Source organism: Lithobates pipiens, unplaced genomic scaffold (assembly GCF_037356315.1).
Source record: "Lithobates pipiens isolate NorthernLeopardFrog02 unplaced genomic scaffold, aLitPip1_a1.2 Scaffold_16, whole genome shotgun sequence".
Lineage (NCBI taxonomy): Eukaryota > Metazoa > Chordata > Amphibia > Anura > Ranidae > Lithobates > Lithobates pipiens.
In genome coordinates, this window is record NW_027507748.1 from 371,046,713 (window position 1) to 371,066,108 (window position 19,396).

The 19,396-nt window shown below is 43.6% G+C and overlaps 2 protein-coding genes across 2 annotated transcripts; both read left to right on the forward strand.

Moving 5' to 3' along the window:
- Nucleotides 1-5,969: 5,969 nt before the first annotated feature.
- LOC143984160 (protein NYNRIN-like) lies at nt 5,970-9,593 on the forward strand. Its single transcript, XM_077484466.1, has one exon. The coding sequence runs from the start codon at nt 5,970-5,972 to the stop codon at nt 9,591-9,593; it is 3,624 nt and encodes a 1,207-aa protein (XP_077340592.1).
- On the forward strand, nt 6,945-12,732 carry LOC143982960 (uncharacterized). The gene is made up of 2 exons (XM_077482126.1): nt 6,945-7,088; nt 9,619-12,732. The coding sequence occupies exon 2, from the start codon at nt 9,623-9,625 to the stop codon at nt 11,894-11,896; it is 2,274 nt and encodes a 757-aa protein (XP_077338252.1). The 5' UTR covers nt 6,945-7,088; nt 9,619-9,622; the 3' UTR covers nt 11,897-12,732.
- Nucleotides 12,733-19,396: the final 6,664 nt, after the last annotated feature.

The following is a 19,396-nucleotide window of genomic DNA, read 5'->3' on the forward strand; positions in this document are numbered from 1 at the left end:
AACTACAAGGTGCACCAACCAGGTAGAAGGAAGCCTTTCCAAGTTTATCACATAAACTTGATCAAGCCCTGGAAAGACAGGGAATCCTTGGTGGCGACAAATACTGTTAATGATTTGTCACAACCAATCCCTCCAGTCAAGGTAGGTGATACTCTATCAGTGTCACAGAAACAGGAGGCTCAGGAATTTTTACAGAAAAACAAAAACAAGTTCTCTGACCTCCCAGGGCGTACACACCTCATCCATCATCACATTGAAACTGAGCCTAGAAGCAGAGTAAACCTTAAGCCCTATAGGATACCGGAGGCACGTAGGGAAGCCGTATCTGCCGAGGTAAAACGTATGCTTGCTCTGGGGGTAATTGAGGTGTCACAGAGTGAATGGTCCAGCCCAATTGTGCTAATCCCAAAGCCCAATGGAACTTGGAGGTTCTGTAACGATTTCAGAAAGTTGAATGAGATCTCCAAGTTCGATGCGTATCCTATGCCCAGGGTAGATGAGTTGATTGAGAAGTTGGGTAACGCCAGGTACATAACCACTCTCGATCTCACAAAGGGCTACTGGCAGATTCCACTTTCTGGTGAGGCTAAAGAGAAAACTGCATTCTCCACCCCTGATGGGCTATTCCAGTATGTAGTGATGCCATTCGGGTTACATGGAGCGCCTGCAACTTTCCAGAGGTTGATGGACTTGATTCTGCGACCACATCGTGATTACTCAGCTGCCTACCTCGATGATGTGGTCATTTTTAGCCCTGATTGGGAAAGTCACCTCTGTAAGGTACAGGCCGTGTTGGGTGCCATAAGTGATGCGGGGTTGACCATAAATGCCGAGAAGTGTGCTCTAGCCCTAGAAGAGGCCAAATATCTGGGCTACATTATTGGGAGAGGGTTGATTAAGCCACAGCTAAATAAAATTGAGGCAATACAGAATTGGCCTAGACCCCTGACAAGGAAACAGGTTAGAGCTTTCCTGGGTATTACGGGGTATTACCGTAGATTTGTGCCGAACTTTGCCTCAGTTGCTGCTCCACTAACTGACTTGACAAAGGGCGGAAAGACATCAATGGTCACGTGGACCCCAGAGGCCGAGAAGGCTTTCCAAAGCCTTAAGTCTGCCTTGTGCCAACCACCTGTGTTAGTTACCCCCGATTTCAGGCGAGAATTTCTGGTCCAGACAGATGCCTCTAACACAGGCTTAGGTGCAGTACTCTCACAAGTAGTGAATGGTGAGGAGCATCCAGTGACGTACTTGAGTAGAAAACTAACCCCGGCCGAGAAAAATTATGCCATTGTGGAGCGAGAATGTTTGGCAATAAAGTGGGCCCTAGAATCGTTAAAGTATTACTTGCTAGGCAGGAAATTCAAGTTGGTGACAGACCATGCCCCCCTAACATGGATGAAGTTAAACAAGGAGAGAAATGCAAGAGTGACTAGATGGTTTCTCTCCCTACAAAACTTTAATTTCACGGTGGAACACAGGCCAGGGAAATTACAGGCAAATGCTGACGCATTGTCAAGGGGTGAGTTGTCTGTGGGGACAAAAGGCTCAGCCCTCCGGTCTGAAAAAGAGGGGGGGGATATGTAGACATGTCACTGGAGAAGTGATCGAGGGGGTGTACATCTCACCTAGGTTGCTACACAGTGTGAGATGGTAAGTCCAGGATGGATCAGTTTCTCAGCAGCGATATGCTGCTGAGTTGTTATTTAATTTTGCCGGGCCTGGGTTTATATGGAATGGCAGGTAGGTTTGGTAGAGGGACCTGTCATTCCACATCCCCCGATCCAGTTCTGGGTTTGGGATCAGGTGAGCTTTGATCCTAATTAGCCTGGGAAGCTAAAGGCACTGCAGGGTCTGCAGGTGGTTGCTCTCAGCCAGGGAACGAACAATCTGTGTGTTGAAGGAAGCTGCAAGCACAGCCACTGCTGGAGCTAAAACTCACCCTGCGATATCCAGGCGAAAGACGCTGTGTTTTGTTGCCTTATGAGGAGTTTATGAGTAATCTCCATTAGCAACTGGGAATATTTGTATTATAGATGTAGATATTAGTAGTAGTTTAGCTTAACCGGCACAGATGGTTTGATGTACAGGAACAGACGTCTGGTCAGCGTATATAATTCAATTAACAATACCTTTGTCTCACAGGTATGCCAAGTGTGGGTGTGAGGGAGATGTCCTGCTGTTTACCTAATGTAATAATCAAAACCCACGAACAGATACCATTTGGGGTGTGTAGTCGGTACGGAGCCGAATTCATTTGCTAGATAAAGGCTTGTGTATTCTTCCGTGCTAATCCACCATTTATCCATTTCAAAGGGTGGTTGATATGCTTAAAATATTTCTTTGATCTGTTCAGGAATGGACAATTTACCCCGGCTGGGACTATGCATAGTTAAGTGTCCTATTCAAGAGCAAACTTCCTCTTTAATTAAGTGGGCTTCAGACTAATTATCGCTAACCAATCAGTGTGGTCCTATGCAAGTCAATGAGAGAGGGCCCTTTTTAAGGGAACCCAACCCTAGGGTAATGGCAGATGAGAACTGACCAGAGCTATGGACCAATATTAGGTAACATATCAGATCATCTCCCAGCACTTACAAGGTATACCGAATTGTCATATGTCCTGTTTTGTATTGTAATGAATGTATTGTACTCTTGTTGTATTTTAAACTAATATTTTACTCCCTCACTTAGACTATAGATATTTTCTGTGTATTAGATAAACCTGTAACGTACTCTAATAAATGGTGTTATGTTAAACCTCCCTTTCCTTTGTCAATAAGAATTCTCTTTTCAACCCATATCATATCTTCTGATTAATAAATCAGAAATATAGATTTTGAAGGTTAACAGTGGCGACCACGAAGTTGAGTACAGGACTGAAAGTATTTAATATAATACCACAATTTGTTTATTAGAGATTAAGGTTATTAGGGGGAATTTAAGCTGAGTCAGCTTATCCAATCTATACAGGGAAAAATATAGGTAAATGTTTTTTTTTATTATATGTTTTTATTATTAAGTGAGTATTAGATTAACTCTAAGGAGAGAATATACACCACAAGTTATTATTATTGTTTTTTTTATGTTTTGGATTTTTTTTTTAATAATTTTTTTTATTATTATTTTTTTATTTTTTTTAATATCCCAAAATTATAATTGAAAAAGTTCTTTGGATGTACCCTTATATACCGGTCGATGTAAGGGGGAGGAAGTAACTTTGCGGGAAAAGTGTTATTAATTTTTTTTTTTTTTTTATTGCATTCTTTGGTGCTCACCAAGCTTCATTGCTGTCTCTAACAATTGCTTGAGAGTCCTGCATGGTGAGTACATTTATTTTATTGAAAAGACGCCAATTGAGTGTGATCTTGGTTTTGTTGAAAAGGTTCAACAAATGTTTGTTTTAATTGAAATGGTCTATCCACTAAATGCATAACATAGCTTTAAGAAAGTAGTTTGTTTGTTTTTACGGTGGAATTTTATAAGCAGTAATATTCTCATTGTTGTCAGTTAAAGTACAGAGCTGTGGAAGTGTTGTTGCTGAATACTGAAGCTAATCTTTGAGAAAGATTATTAGTAGTGTATTAGTGTGAAATAAGGTGCACTGAGCATAGTATAATAGACCTTCCAAAAGTTTTTGTTGTTGGTTTTTGTTTGTATTACTGAATTGAGTTACAAATACTAGTGTAAACACGGCTGCGTTTACATTACTATTGTCAGCATATAGATCCTTGGGGGCTTACAGTACACATTCTCAAAGCTCTTGGTTCTATTGTCCCCTGGGTCAATTGTTGTATTGAAGGCTCAATGTTATGGTGAGCATAATTAGTGTTCCCCCACTAATATAAAAGAGGGTTTTATTGTGAGCTGAAATATTGTTTTATTTTTACTGTATTTTCTGCATTTTTATTTGAGTCTGTTTATGTTTTTTTTTTAATTATTATTTTTAAAGTGTTTTCCTTCCCTCCTTCTATACGGTAATCTCAAAGTGGCTGTATAGTACAGGGGAAGTTAACATAATTTAGCTTACAAATTTTGCATTGTATAGATTGGTAATGGCTACCATGTCCGGTCTAGAAAGTTTTGTAGCAACGTATACTCGTAAACATAAGAACAATGAATTTGCCTGTGATGCCAAGTTAAAAGTATCTCCTTGGACTTATGTCCAGGAGTTATTTGAGAAAGAAGTTAAAACAACCAAAAAAAATCAGCATAAAAGTCTAGCCTTAGCAGGTATGTATGCAGCTTGCATGGCTATGAATACTAAAATGCAGAAATTAGAAGATATAGTCTATAATAAAAATATTACAATTTCTGAGAAGGAAAAAGAGAATACAGCTTTACAGAACCAGGTACAAACATTAACTACCCTTAATCAATTAGTTAATGCCTCACAGGAGGAAAATGTTAAAAGTGTAAATTTGGCCCAGAAAGAAGTGGTACAATATAAAAGCATGCTAACTAAAGTTGAGACTGAGCTGGACCACATAACTACTGCATACAAAGTAGTCCAAAATCAGTTACATGAAGCTAAGAAAGGAACATTTATAGATCACACACACTGCACGCAAACCGAGTCACAGTTGCTACAAACAATTTCTATCCTTAAAGGACAGGCGGCTGTGGCCAACAGATGCGAACAAGGTAATGCTACGGCACCTACTTGTGCCTATGAAATTGGGGACACAGAGGAATATGAAGAGTATTGGGGAGAGGAAGATATGGGTTCCGATTCCACATTTCCTGTGGCGATGGGAGAAATCGCAGAGCCACAGGAAAATCGAGAATGCACCATTGTCATAGACCCACCAGACAACGGGGACCAGCTATCTACAAATGAGGAGCATGACAAGTTCCCCATCATGGGTAGGACCCAGATTTCCTCCTCTACTGAAGGAAATCAAACATTTTTGGGCTTTGATAGTGAAGGAAATGAGGTGATTTCCAATGTATATCCAATTCAACCTGTAAAAACCCTTATGAGTGTAGCGGATTTCATTGGCAAAATTAAAACGAATGAACACATTACTTCACATGCAACCAATGTACAACAGAGGTGTGAGCTCTTAGGTGTGCGAAATCCTAGTGACCAAGTTAAGGTGTTACAATTAACCCTTGACGCCCACACCTGGAATGCACTCCCAGATCAAATTAAGGAAGGCAAAGGGAGCTACAAAGTAACCGTGGCCGAATTGCAAAAAGTCATAAACCCCTCAGCTATAGGTTTGATGGTGGCCTATCAAATCAAACAAAGTAATGAGGAAAATCCTTTAGTTTATGCCAATAGATTGTGGGCAGCATATAACACTAACAATGGTAAAACCACTAGAGAGGACATGGAATATAAGAACCTACTGATACACAATGCCCATCCCGCTATTCGAATAAAATGTGAGCATTTAATAGATCCTAGAAAACATAGCTATGAGGAGGTGATTGGATTAATACATAGATCATTCCATGCCATCCAAGCCTATAAACAGCACAGGCTTAAGGAAAGAGAAGAGAAACAGCTGTTTAGGAAGGTGGCTGCAGTACAATGCAGGACTACCACCGTAGAAGGCCCCCATGCCCCAGGAGAAGCCAATCCTCCATACAACCCTAACTGGGACAAAAGTTTACAAGGGAGGGGGAGGGGATATAGGGGGAAATCAGGTTATAGAGGCAGAGGCAGAGGAAGAGAAAACTCTCATAGCCACCTATCACAGGGCAAGCATGTCAGTGACACAGAAAGAGCTCCTACTTATGCAGAGTTGCGACAACAATTACAGGCCTTTCAAGTAGGCCCTGGAAAGGAAGTACAGGTAGCTTCCCAGACAGAGGCTAACCGTCATCAATGGTGACAACTACAAGGCCCCAAAATCTTAGCACCTATTTCTCTGGATAGGTGTGGGCGCCCTGTAGTGTCAGCGTTGATTAGGGGCCGTCAATGTGCCATGTTAATCGACACAGGGGCGGCGATATCAATTATGCATGACAAAGATCCCTTAAACTCAACACTATCTTCAGGAAAGCCACTGAAGCTCCAGAGCTTTGCTGGACATAATGTTGAGTCTGCCTTGTCCAAGCCCCTAACAATCCAAATTGGTGAGTTAACCCTAAAACAGCCATTAGCATTAATGTGTTTGCCAAATGAAACCAGCCTGCTGGGTTCAGACTTCTTAATTCCCAATGGATGTATGTTGGATCTGACCAACCTGTTATTATTGCAAGGGGTTCCAACTGATCAGAATAGCACCATTGTGATACCTGATTCTCACACAATTGCAGCCATCAAACGCAATGATTTAAAATATGACATACTGGAGATCATTACAGATCACCCAGAACATCAGCTTCTGCACCCTGTGATAGAAAGACATCAGGAATCCTTTGCAAAACACAAACATGACTGTGGAAAGGTAAATACGGTAATACACATCAGTGGGCCAGACCCAGTTCCGCAGAAACAATACCCCTTTCCAAAGGAAGCTATCAGCTACATACAGGAAACCATAGAGTCACTGCTTGACCAAAAGGTCATCAGACCATGTGTATCAACAACAAATGCGCCAATATGGCCGATTCGCAAAAGTACTGACAATTCGTGGAGATTAACAATCGATTACCGCAAATTGAACAGTATTACAAACAATTGCGCCCCCACCGTTGCATCTGTCCCGGATGTGTTGAGCATGTTAAATCCCAAACACAAATATTTCACAGTGCTGGACATATCAAATGGTTTTTGGTCATTACCGTTGTCAGAAGAATGTCAATACAAATTTGCATTTACATTTCTCGGAAAACAGTATACTTTCAATTCTGTCCCTCAAGGATTTCATAACTCTCCTACGTTATTTCATGCAACCATGAGAGATATTTTAATTGATTTTTCTTCTCCAAAGAATCTTTTCCAGTACGTGGACGATTTGTTGCTAGCCACATGCGACAAAGAAGAACATTTGCGGCTATTGGAGGAACTTCTGCAGATCCTAGGAAAGGCGGGACTGAAGTGTAATCCCATTAAGGCACAATTGTTGAAGGAATCTGTGTCTTTTCTTGGGATTACAGTGACAGCAAACGGACGTAAGATAGCAACGGAAAAGGTAAAAGCCATTCTACAATTACCGCTGCCAGTGAGCATCCCGACTCTGAGATCTTTTTTAGGATTGGTAAATTATTCACGGGCTTTCATCCCTGAATTTGCACAAAAATCTGCACCACTGTATGATTTGTTGAAAAAGGATACCCAATGGCAATGGACTGAGCAACACACCAAGGCAGTGCAGGAGCTTAAAGAAGCTTTAGCGCAAGCGCCAGCATTAGCCAACCCAGAGTACCAACTGCCCTTTCACATTGAGACTGCCATATCAGAGACAGCCATGTCAGCTGTTCTGTCACAGGAAATCCATGGGCAACAGAGACCCATTTCATATGCGTCTAAATTATTATCTCCTGTGGAAATGAAGTACTCTCTATGTGAAAAACACCTCCTAGTTACGTTTTGGGCAGTGAAATACTTCACATACATCATAGGACTTAACCCAGTCATCCTGCACACAACGCACACTCCCACTAAATTTTTACTCACAGACCGAGTGAAGGATGGCAATGTATCCAATGCCAGATTGGCCCATTGGGCTTTGTTGCTTCAAGACAGAGACATTAAAGTTCAACACACAAATAATCCGTCCACTAGAGCCCATGGCCTCCTTTACCAGGGAGTACCACATGAATGTGATATCACCCCACAATCATCGGCACAACAATTCTTTAGACCTTTGTCAGTAAAGGAAACAGTCCCTGAAAACGCAGGCCAAATTTTCACAGATGGATCATGTTTTTACGTGGAGGGTTCTCCATGTGCAGGATTTGGAATATACTATATCAATCCACAAGCAAAGACCCAAACATCAATCTTTCGGTCATGTAAAGTCAAATCAGCACAATTTGCGGAAGTGGCTGCAATCGCTCATGCCCTAGAACTGATGAAAGGGGACCAAGAAATTGTTTTATACTCAGATTCTGCGTGGGTCTGTAATGCTCTTACAGAATTTCTGCCCTTCTGGCACACCCACCAGTACATGTCCTCAGATGGGTCTCCACTTAAACATGCATCCCTGTTGAAATATATTGTATCATTGGTGCAAAAGTTGCCAGTCAAACCATGGGTGTGCAAAGTTAAAGGTCATTCAGGTACTGCCCCATACTGGGAACAAAATGAGGCGGCGGATTGCTTGGCCAAACAAGGAGCACAGGGAGGGGAGATCTGGGAAATTCCGTCGAATTTACCGGACCTAGTCTTGTGCCCCAGTGTTTGTGCCCTCACAAAATCCTGCATAGTAGTTCCGGATATTTCGGACATACAATGCCAGGATGACAACATTAAGGAAATAATGCAAAAACTGCAAAATGAGACTGGAGAACTCTCTGAGGGGAATACTTTGGCAAAATATATAAAACACCTCACATTGTCAGAAGATAAAAAGGTATTGTTACATCATGGAGATGAAGTAACTTGGGTGGTTCCTGAAAAATACCAAAATGAAATGATTTACATAGTGCATGACCTACCTACTGGGGGTCATCAAGGGTCAGAGAAAACAGGTGAGCGGCTCAAGAACATAGGTTGGTGGCCTTCCATGATGGCAGATGTGAAGCAGTATTGTGACAATTGTATTGTCTGTGCACAGGTTAACCCCGCACCAAGGAAGATCAATGCCCCTTTACGAATTAGACTGAAAGAAGGGCCATGGAATGCCTTACAAATGGATTACATGGGACCCTTGCCAGTCACTTCTAGAAACAACAGATTCATCTTCGTAGTCACAGATTTATTTTCTAAATGGGCAGAGATCTTCCCAACCAAAAGTAACACTGCACAAAATACGGCTAAGATTTTAGTGGAACAGGTGTTCAGTAGATGGGGGCTCCCAGGATCAATAGAGTCAGATCAGGGGACCCATTTTACTGGAAAGGTGGTAAAAACCTGCCTACAGATGTTAGGGGTGGAGCAAAAATTTCACATTCCATATCACCCAGAATCTTCAGGTCAGGTTGAAAGAGCCAATCGGCAGATTAAGACAATGCTAAAAAAATTTGTACACATCAATGGTAAGAACTGGGATAATCTGCTGCCATTACTGGCCATGGCCATCCGAGCAACCCCCTCATATGCTACCCGGCTGACACCCTTTGAAGTGCTGACAGGTAGACAGATGAGACTCCCTGAACATCTCTGGCTAGAGATGCATACACCTACCATAGACAGACTGTCAATGGACCAATACCTCCTTAAACTCCAAAAAGCGGTAAAAGAGATCCATGTATTTGCCGCAGCACAAATGGGTAAAAGTCAAAAGAAAGCCAAGGCGTATTTTGACAAAGGGGTTCGAGAATGCACTTGGGCCATAGGAGACCGAGTTATGTTCTTGGAACTACGTCCCCTGGATCACAGTCTAAGTCAAAAATGGAGAGGTCCATTTTCTATTATTGATAAATTAAGTCCTTCTGTATATAAAATCAGAATAGAGGCGGGCAAAAAGACACAAGATAAATGGGTTCATGCGAACCAACTGAAACAGTTCCATGGAGCCAAAGAAATCAACTAAAATGTGCTGCTTTCTTTCCTTTTAGAGCCATGAAGTCGATGTGGATCGTTATCCTGCTCCAGCTGATCACAACTACCAAGGAAGAGGAGACTGGACCACTCATCAGCGTGATCGTTGACAAGAATCCTGTCTACTGCCTAGAGGGGGAATCCATTTTATTACCTGTGGCCATTGTAGGGACTGTGGGGAAGCAAGTATATTGGTGGAGTCCCATTGATAATCATCTCGTCTGGGGTAACGGCGTCGCAGGGAATATCACTGACTACCGGGATAGAGTCATGAGTTTTCAGAATGGATCCTTGTTGATTCAAGAGACACGGTTGAGTGATGCCGGAGAGTGGAAATATTATTTTGTTATCTCCATCCCCTTGTCCAGCAACACACAGGCATCCACTCTTCAGTACGTCCCAGGAAAAGTCACCTTGCACGTGTCCCCAAAGACTAACACCCCTGCTCCTACCATTTTGCCCAAAAATACAGCTGCAATCCCCTACTATGAACCAACATCCTTGGAATGCCCATCACTGCAAGAGGGACCACCTAGTGGCCTAACGGCAACATCAATCCCTGGAATTCTGTTCAATAACGTTAAGTTCATTCATGTACCCGTGGTACTTAATTTGTCCCAGTGGAACATGGCTGAATTCGGCTCATGTGCCCGGACAAATGTGTCTCTGTTTTACTCCTCCTTGCTGGTAGATTTGATTGCCTCCCATGCAAGCCGAACTCAGGACCCATTTGCAGAACCAAACCTCACTCCCCATAGGGGCATTTTCAGATCCAGAAAGTTAAAGGGGTTGGACAGCATACTTGGGTCCATCCCAGGACTTTTTGGATCTGGCATGTCAATTTGGAACCGAGCCGATTTGTCAGCGATTCGCAGGCATATCGGAAATTTTGAACAAAAAGAGGGTCGGCAAGTGCTGAAACCAGTTCTGCAGGGTGTTGAGGGGCTTGCAGAGGAGGAAAGGTTTACGGTGTATAACATGAAAGATATTGCCCAGTTGTTTGAAAAGACACAACAGAAAATCAACGAAATCATAAACATAAATAATCAGAAAGCTAGAGAGGATGGTATGGGGAAAGAGGTAATATGCACTGCGTATGGAAATTTTGTTTTAACCAAGGTCACTAATATCATCCGAGATATCCAAGCAGGTAAAATCCCTGATATATTAAGAGATACCGACCTTACCCAATGGTATTGTACTCACACTAATAATAGTGGTGGAATGAATGTACATTCTGGAGACAAGTGCAAACCTCTGCCAGTTTCCACAATTCGAAATATAGGGATAGTAACACCACACCCAAATAGAGGGCCATTTGCTTGCAAGAAGAGCCCGTCCCTGTGCGCCTACCGGGACCTAATGTATGTTTCCTTCACCATGTCGCTGCCAGTGTTCCATCCACAAGATGACTACTTTAACACGATGGCGTCCATACACTCCCTCGGGTACCTTGAAAACGACGTGTACAAGGAAAGGTTGCACCTCCCCGAAATGCTCATTCAAGTTCAAGGGCGATGGAAAGCACCACACACTGCCTGCTGCACTGTCAAAGACAATAGGTACTTATGCCGTTGTGATGTGTTTGAAATTGACACTCCAGTCTGTGGTCTAAGCAATGACCCGGATCCCACCGCCAAAGTAGCGAGGGACCCCCAACTGGAAAGTCCACGCCACCCACCTCAAGAAACCAGCACAAGTGAGATGGAAGCTAACTGCCCAGTGAAGCTGTCAAAATGGAGAACACCTAGCACAAAGGTCACCTACCACATGGATGGACTGTACTGTGTCGTTACAAATCACCAGACATTTCTCTATGGGGGTCAGTCGTGTCCCATACCCTATCCAAATTTTTGCTTCATTCCACACGAGTACACTATTATTGGGCAAACTGTAGTAGCCCCCATACCAGTGTTAACAGAAGACTATATCATTGAGAGTCCCCCTGATGTCCCAGATCCTATAACCTATCTACCCCATTTTGATGTAAAAATTGATACTCTGTCAGTAAACCTTCACAATCTGCTCGCAAGGAAGGATACCCATATAATTCAAATTAGTAATGATATGGAGAAAACAGGGAAAAGGTTGAATGAACTTTTACATGATGGGGATTTCAGTTTGGTCACCACCAGGACCTGGGTAGAAATGGGAATAAAAGGTCTTCTCATATTGCAGTGTGGGGTACTGTTATTTATGACGGGTATGGTGATATATCTCGGCCGACTTCTAAGATGGCAGAGAGAGAAACTGAACTCACTAATGGAGATTAGACATAAACAATTACTCACTTAAGTGTGGCGTCGTTTCATTGGACTCAACTTGCCACAAGGGGTCATCTGTTGCCTTATGAGGAGTTTATGAGTAATCTCCATTAGCAACTGGGAATATTTGTATTATAGATGTAGATATTAGTAGTAGTTTAGCTTAACCGGCACAGATGGTTTGATGTACAGGAACAGACGTCTGGTCAGCGTATATAATTCAATTAACAATACCTTTGTCTCACAGGTATGCCAAGTGTGGGTGTGAGGGAGATGTCCTGCTGTTTACCTAATGTAATAATCAAAACCCACGAACAGATACCATTTGGGGTGTGTAGTCGGTACGGAGCCGAATTCATTTGCTAGATAAAGGCTTGTGTATTCTTCCGTGCTAATCCACCATTTATCCATTTCAAAGGGTGGTTGATATGCTTAAAATATTTCTTTGATCTGTTCAGGAATGGACAATTTACCCCGGCTGGGACTATGCATAGTTAAGTGTCCTATTCAAGAGCAAACTTCCTCTTTAATTAAGTGGGCTTCAGACTAATTATCGCTAACCAATCAGTGTGGTCCTATGCAAGTCAATGAGAGAGGGCCCTTTTTAAGGGAACCCAACCCTAGGGTAATGGCAGATGAGAACTGACCAGAGCTATGGACCAATATTAGGTAACATATCAGATCATCTCCCAGCACTTACAAGGTATACCGAATTGTCATATGTCCTGTTTTGTATTGTAATGAATGTATTGTACTCTTGTTGTATTTTAAACTAATATTTTACTCCCTCACTTAGACTATAGATATTTTCTGTGTATTAGATAAACCTGTAACGTACTCTAATAAATGGTGTTATGTTAAACCTCCCTTTCCTTTGTCAATAAGAATTCTCTTTTCAACCCATATCATATCTTCTGATTAATAAATCAGAAATATAGATTTTGAAGGTTAACAGTTTGTAAGTGTCAGATAGGTGAGCAGAACCTGTTAGTAAGCGCCCAGCCAGGCTAGGACTTTTATTTTTGTTGTACTTAGAAAGCACGGTGTTGCTGTATATTTTGTTTGCTGGACTGTTTGTACCACGAATAAACGCCAAGATCTGCTTTATAAATTCCAAGTCTGCTGTGAACTGTGTCCAAACACACCCTACCCCGGGAAGATCCCTTACAATATATATATATATATATATATATATATATAACAAATAATACACTGCCGTATTACTAACCTGCCTAGCTCAAACTTTCTCCGTCCACACACTATACACGAGCGCTATGTAAGCAGCCTTATATAATGTGGGGTGTGGACTTAGTCCCCCTGAGCCATGATTGGCCAAAGGCACCCTGCCTTTGGCCAATTATGGCTCTCTTTGCAGAGTGTGCTGTGATTGGCCAAAACAGGCAGGCCAGGTGCATGCTTTGGGCAATCATCATACAGCAATGCACTGTAATCTCGCAGTGCATTATGGAGTGTTCCACAGTGCTTGAATTTCCTGCGGATGCCCCATAATTTTCGCTGTTCGGCGAACGGGCGAACACCTGATGTTCGAGTCAAACTTATGTTTGATTCGAACATCGAGGTTATCCCTAATACTCATATTAAGATATTTGTTTGGGGGGCGTGGCCTGATGCAGCATGTGAGCAGACGTTTCTCACAGCAGCTCTGAGATCCCTCTGCACAATCCTATGCAATCCTCCTTACCTGCCACTCTAAAGTAACTGAAACTTCTCCCAGACACTCAAGGGAAACCCTGTGATCTATTTTCGGAGGAATCTGGTGGATGGGAAAGAGAATGGGGAAGAAACAGCCCCCGGCAAGGATAAGTATCACCACACGCTCCTACCAAGATGGCTGCCACTCCACCATACCACAAGCGCCCCTGACATCCACACCGGATCTCTTTGGAGAGGAGCCAGACCCATCACCACCACCATCCCCTGGGACCTCCACACCCTCAGCATCCTCGGCCCATCCTTCTCCCAGCGATGACGGCCTAGAGGACGGCCCGGAACCGGAGCCCACCATGCTGGATGTCCTCAAAATTATCAAAGAAAATCACTCTGTTATAATGGGCAAGGTGGAGGAATTAAAGTTGGACATTACTATAATGTGCCAGGACATGCATAAAGTGTGGGACCGGGTCTCTGACACGGAGCGCCAAATCAGTGATCTGGAAGACACTGTCGGCCCAATCCTACCTGTATTAAAAACCCACGGTAATAAAATTCAATCCCTGGAGGATAAAGTCGACGATTTGGAAAATCACCTATGCAGAAACAACCTGCGCCTGGTGGGCCTACCAGAACTGGTCGAGGGCGCTGAGCCAGTATCCTTTTTAGAATGCTGGTTCACCCAGGAAATTGGAAAGGACTGTTTATCCCCCTGCTTTGTACTGGAGCGCGCCCACAGTGTCCCTGGCAGACCTCTCCCTGCAGGCAACCCCCCTCGCACCATGGTGATCCGTCTCCTAAACTATAGGGACAGGGACGCTATCCTGCATGCTGCCCACATAAAAGGGAGCCTAAAAATGAATAATGCATCGGTGTCCCTCTTCTCGGATTACTTTCCAACAGTCCGTGCGGCGAGAGCCAAATATCAACACAATAAACAGAAGCTGAGGGAGAATACCATACAGTACTCCATGCAATTTCCCGCCACGCTGAGAGTGGTACACTAGGGCCAGGTGTACTTTTTCCAAACCTCTGCAAACGCCCTATCCTGGTATGAATCTCTGCACCAGCCTGGCCGCACATCTGACCAGGCACCTGCTACCTGATCGGGGTCTCCCCGCACCAGCTACAAATCTCTCTTGTTTTCTTTTTCTGCCCCAACCAAGGGGACCGTGCATTGTGGTAGGTACTCCATTGCTGTACAAGAGGATACAGATCTTTACAAGATGACTAAGCTGCTAAAAGTTTGTTCACCCCTGATCACTGACTGATCAAAGTTTTTTGCTGACTTGCCTGTATTGGCTATGTTCCTAGTGCCTACTAGAAGTTTGGGGTTTAAGCCAGCCCCTCGTTTTTGGGGTATGGCAGGGGTTAAAATGGAGAAAATCCCAGTTCCATTTGGACTTTTGTATCTCAAGGTATTGATGTATGATTGGATGTCTGTGGTGTGTCTGTGTGTGTATGTTCTCTCCCTCGCCCGCTTCCCCCCAGTCCAGGATTGCAGCCGTGAAGAAACCTACTTTTTTAACCATGTTAGCAATTGCTCACATTGGACTCTTTTTGGTCCCATTCTTAAAACCCCATCATGTCTATAGTCACATGCATCTCCTGGAATGTCAGAGGGTTAAACTCTAAAATTTAAAAGGGCTTCCCTATTCGATTTCCTTAAGGCACATGGGCCACATATACTGTGCTTACAGGAAACGCACCTTATGGGAACCAAAATACTTGCCTTAAAAAAATTGGGTAATGCACGGATACCACTCCGCATATTCTAACTATGCCAGGGGGGTCTCCATTCTCATAAAAAAGGGTCTCCCTTTTTCCTGCGATCGTGTGGCCCTGGATCCTAAGGGACGCTATATTTTGCTACAATGCACAATCCATGCCACGCCACTGCTGCTGGTAGTGGTGTATGCTCCCCCTCCGGTCACGGCTGCAGTCTTCACGGACTTGAGTACACAATTCTCCACCTTGCCAACGCTTCCTACCATTGTGCCGGGAGACTTTAATTCAGTTTTGAACCCAAGTTTGGACAGATTGAAGCCCCTCAAGTATGAATCTAAACTGTTTGGTCAGTGGTGTGCCTCCTTTGGATACGTTGAGCTTTGGCGACGTAGCCATACAGCGGCAAGTGAATACTCCTGCCAATCCTGGACATACTGTACTCTTTCCAGGTTGGACTATGCTCTAGGGACCCCAGACCTGGTCCCTTATGTCCAAACAATCACATACCTTTCTCAGACGATATCAGACCACTCAGCCCTTAGGGTGGAACTACTACTGGGCCACCGGCCCTCCTTTCGGCAGTGGAGACACAGTCCCCTCTGGATTTCCACCCCTGAATTACAGGAATCGGTCTGGCAGGATATGTTCCACTATTGGGGGGAAAATGCCAGCTCGGCTTCCCCTGGCCCCACATGGGATGCCTTCAAGGCGACCATGCGGGGCTCTTACATTTCCAATATCGCCAAGCATAGGAAGACCTCTTGCGTTTCCCTTCTGGCCCTGGAATGCTCCCTGGAGACCGACAGGGCCCAATACTCTGGGACTCCCACTCCAGACTCCCATGGAGTCTTGGTGAGGGTGCACAGGGCCCTGGATCTCCATAGGGCAGATGCAACACGAAAGCAGCAGCTATATCTGTTGGCCAGACTGCATGAATATAGTGGCAAAAACAGCAAAATTTTGGCATACCTCTCCTGTACAGAATACGTTGACAGGACCATACCTGACGGTTCTATAACATCTGACCCCCTGACCATTAATCAAACATTCAAGTCCTTTTATGAAAACCTTTATTCATCCCCATCCCCTCCGGCCGAGCGGGAAACGTTGGGGTTTTTCGAATCCCTCCAGTTCCCCATACTAGAGGACTCACACAACACTATTCTAGATGAACCACTGACCATTGAAGAAATCACCAAAGCTATTTACTCACTCCCCTCTAACAAAACCCCAGGATTGGACGGGCTGCCTGCTGAATGGTATAAAAACTATGCCGAAGAATTGGCACAGAAATTACACTCTCAGTTTGGACAGGCACTGGAGGAAGGCAAACTCCCCTCCTCCATGTGCGAAGCCCTAATTGTTGTAATTCCCAAACCTGATAAGGACAGATTGAAATGTGGGTCCTACCATCCAATCTCTCTCCTAAACTGTGACAAAAATTTAGCACTGAGACTACAGAAGGTTATTCTACACCTTATCCATAGGGACCAGACCGGATTTATGCCTGGAAAGAGTACATATGACAACATTCGCCGTCTGTACCTGCACATTCACAGGGCTGACACTGAACAAAAAGTGGTCTAGTGTTATCTTAGCAGGTCCCTAAAGCTTTGGTTTTTTATTTTTTTATTTTCTCTATTCCTTTCTTCATGGTGTCACCTCTTTTTCTTTATATTTTGGGAGTGTTTGTTACACTTCCATCTTACTCACTATTCGCTCACTATTACAATTACTATCACCCTAGCTACCCTTCCGGACTCCGTGTCTACACTAATTTCTACAGAGCTATTCTTCAATCACCAATCCTATACGTGGTTCCTGTTCTGCTCCGCCGTGTTGCCGTTTGGTCATCTCCTCAGCTCCTGGGGTGACGTTTATCCTCCCCATGGCTGTTTCCCAACCAATGAACAGCAATTGTTTATGCCTCAATACCATCATATTACCTATCTAAGGGTAAGAGTGCTTGGACAAAGGTTTTTGTTCCTCCTCTTCCCGGTGTAATTAATTATCATTAATTACTAATCTATATTATGTTACATTTTAGGCACTTCCAATAAACAGCTCCTGATGAGTGGACCACCTTCCACGAAACGCGTCGAGCCTATACGCAAGCCTATTTACTTGCTGCCATGCCACAGCACTATTATATTTATCATGGCGTCTATTATTGGAGTCATTAACCCCATTTTGGTTTTATTTATCTATTTAATTGTTGGAGCAGTGTGTATTACTATTAATGATTAGGTGCTACATTATTTATTATGTTACTATTAATGTGATATAACTATATTATGTCCTACTGTATTATATATGTATGAATTATAATGTTTGTATCATCAAATGCACTATGCTGCCATAGGGTACTGAAAAATAAATGTTTATCCATCTTTTACCCTATGTCAATGACTCATTATGCCGTATTGTGTTGTTTCATATAAAGTCCCAATTGCCCCTCATGTCCCTATTTCCCATTTTGTTTTCTTATCTTTGGATGTGTTAAAAGCCTTTGACATGGTTAATTGGACCTTCCTTTGGGAAACTATGCATCATATGGGTTTCAGTCTTCAATTTATTAAGTGGATCCGCCTACTTTATACCAACCCTAAGGCTAGGATATGTACAAATATAGATATATCTGATGTGTTTCATTTGCATAGGGGCATCAGGCAGGGCTGCCCGCTCTCGCCACTTCTGTTTGCATTGGCCATAGAGCCTTTGGCTCCGGTGGGTGGCATCTGCTATGGCGAGCTGTCTGAAAAGTTCTCCCTATACGCTGATGATGCCCTGATTTACCTAGATCGCTCAGAACAATCCTTTATGTCCCTGATGGAAGTGGTGGAGGAGTTTGGGAGGGTCGCCAGACTAAAAGTAGGCTGGGAAAAGTCAGTTGCAAATTGACCATCAAACCCACATTTAAATACCTGGGGATCTTTATCAATGCGGACTTGTCCCTTTTTATTACTCCAATCATGACACACATGGAGACCAGGTTACACACCTGGGTCTCGCTACCACTAAATTGAATAGGGCGGGTGAACATCATTAAAATAATATACCTACCCAAATTCTTTATATCGTTAGGGCATCTCCTAATTTTTTGTACAAAAAACTTTTCAAAAAAATGTACTCTCTTCTATCCTCCTTCCTCTGGCAGGGGGCAAACCCGAGAATAGCGAAGGCCTCCCTGCAGGCCGCTAAGGTTGACAGGGGGTTGGCCTGTCCAAATCTATGACATTATTTCATAGCAGCTCAGCTTGCCTATGTTTATGACTGGTTTCTAGGGGTCTCCCCATCCTGCTCCACCGCTTTACTGAACGCCCTTGCTGGATCTGGAACGTCACTCATTGACATTTTACACAGATCCATACCAAAACGTTGCTCCCGTGGTTCCCAGATAGAAGTAAGCTGGCTAGCCTGGCCTGAAGGGAATAAGGTGATCACAGGCATGGGAGGGGTATCGCCCAAAGCTCCCCTATGGCACAACCCCATTTTTCTAGAGCTCCCGGGGTCACCCTGATTCACTGTGGTGGACACGGCTTGGTGTCACCCACGCCTCTCACATATTTGCCAATATCTCCTTTGAGGACCTGAAGGCAAGATGTGGAGTGACGAATAAATTATTTTTAAAGTATTTTTAAGTACCTCCTATTACGTCATGCCATCCGTGTGCAGTTTAATGGTCTGACCCAGGAGCTGACTGAATCACCCATGGAGGTGCTTTTGTCGTACCCAGATATTGCAAAATTAGTCACGTCCATCTACTCCCGTCTGCAGATGGCAGAGGTTAAACCCTTTTAGATTGTGCAACGGAAGTGGATGGTAGACATCCCTGAGCTATCCGAGGAGGGATGGGAGGAGGCCTCGGAAGGCTGTTTTTTGGACCTTTTGGGTCTAACGACCAATATATGCAATATATGCAGTTTAAATTTATACATATATATACTTGCCCACATGGGATATGACTCCTGCCCCAGGTGTGACTGCACTGATGCTGGATACATACACATGTTCTGGTCTTGTCTAGTCCTGTCGATGTTCTGGACAGGCGTATTCTCCTTTCTTGAAAACACCCTACACCTAGCGTTCCCCCGCACTCCAGATGTCAGGCTTTTGGGTGTCTTTAATGACT

Coding starts and splice junctions, on each gene's coding strand:
- LOC143982960 (XM_077482126.1), top strand. CDS start 9,623: ATGAAGTCGATGTGGATCGTTATCCTGCTCCAGCTGATCACAACTACC.
- LOC143984160 (XM_077484466.1), top strand. CDS start 5,970: ATGCATGACAAAGATCCCTTAAACTCAACACTATCTTCAGGAAAGCCA.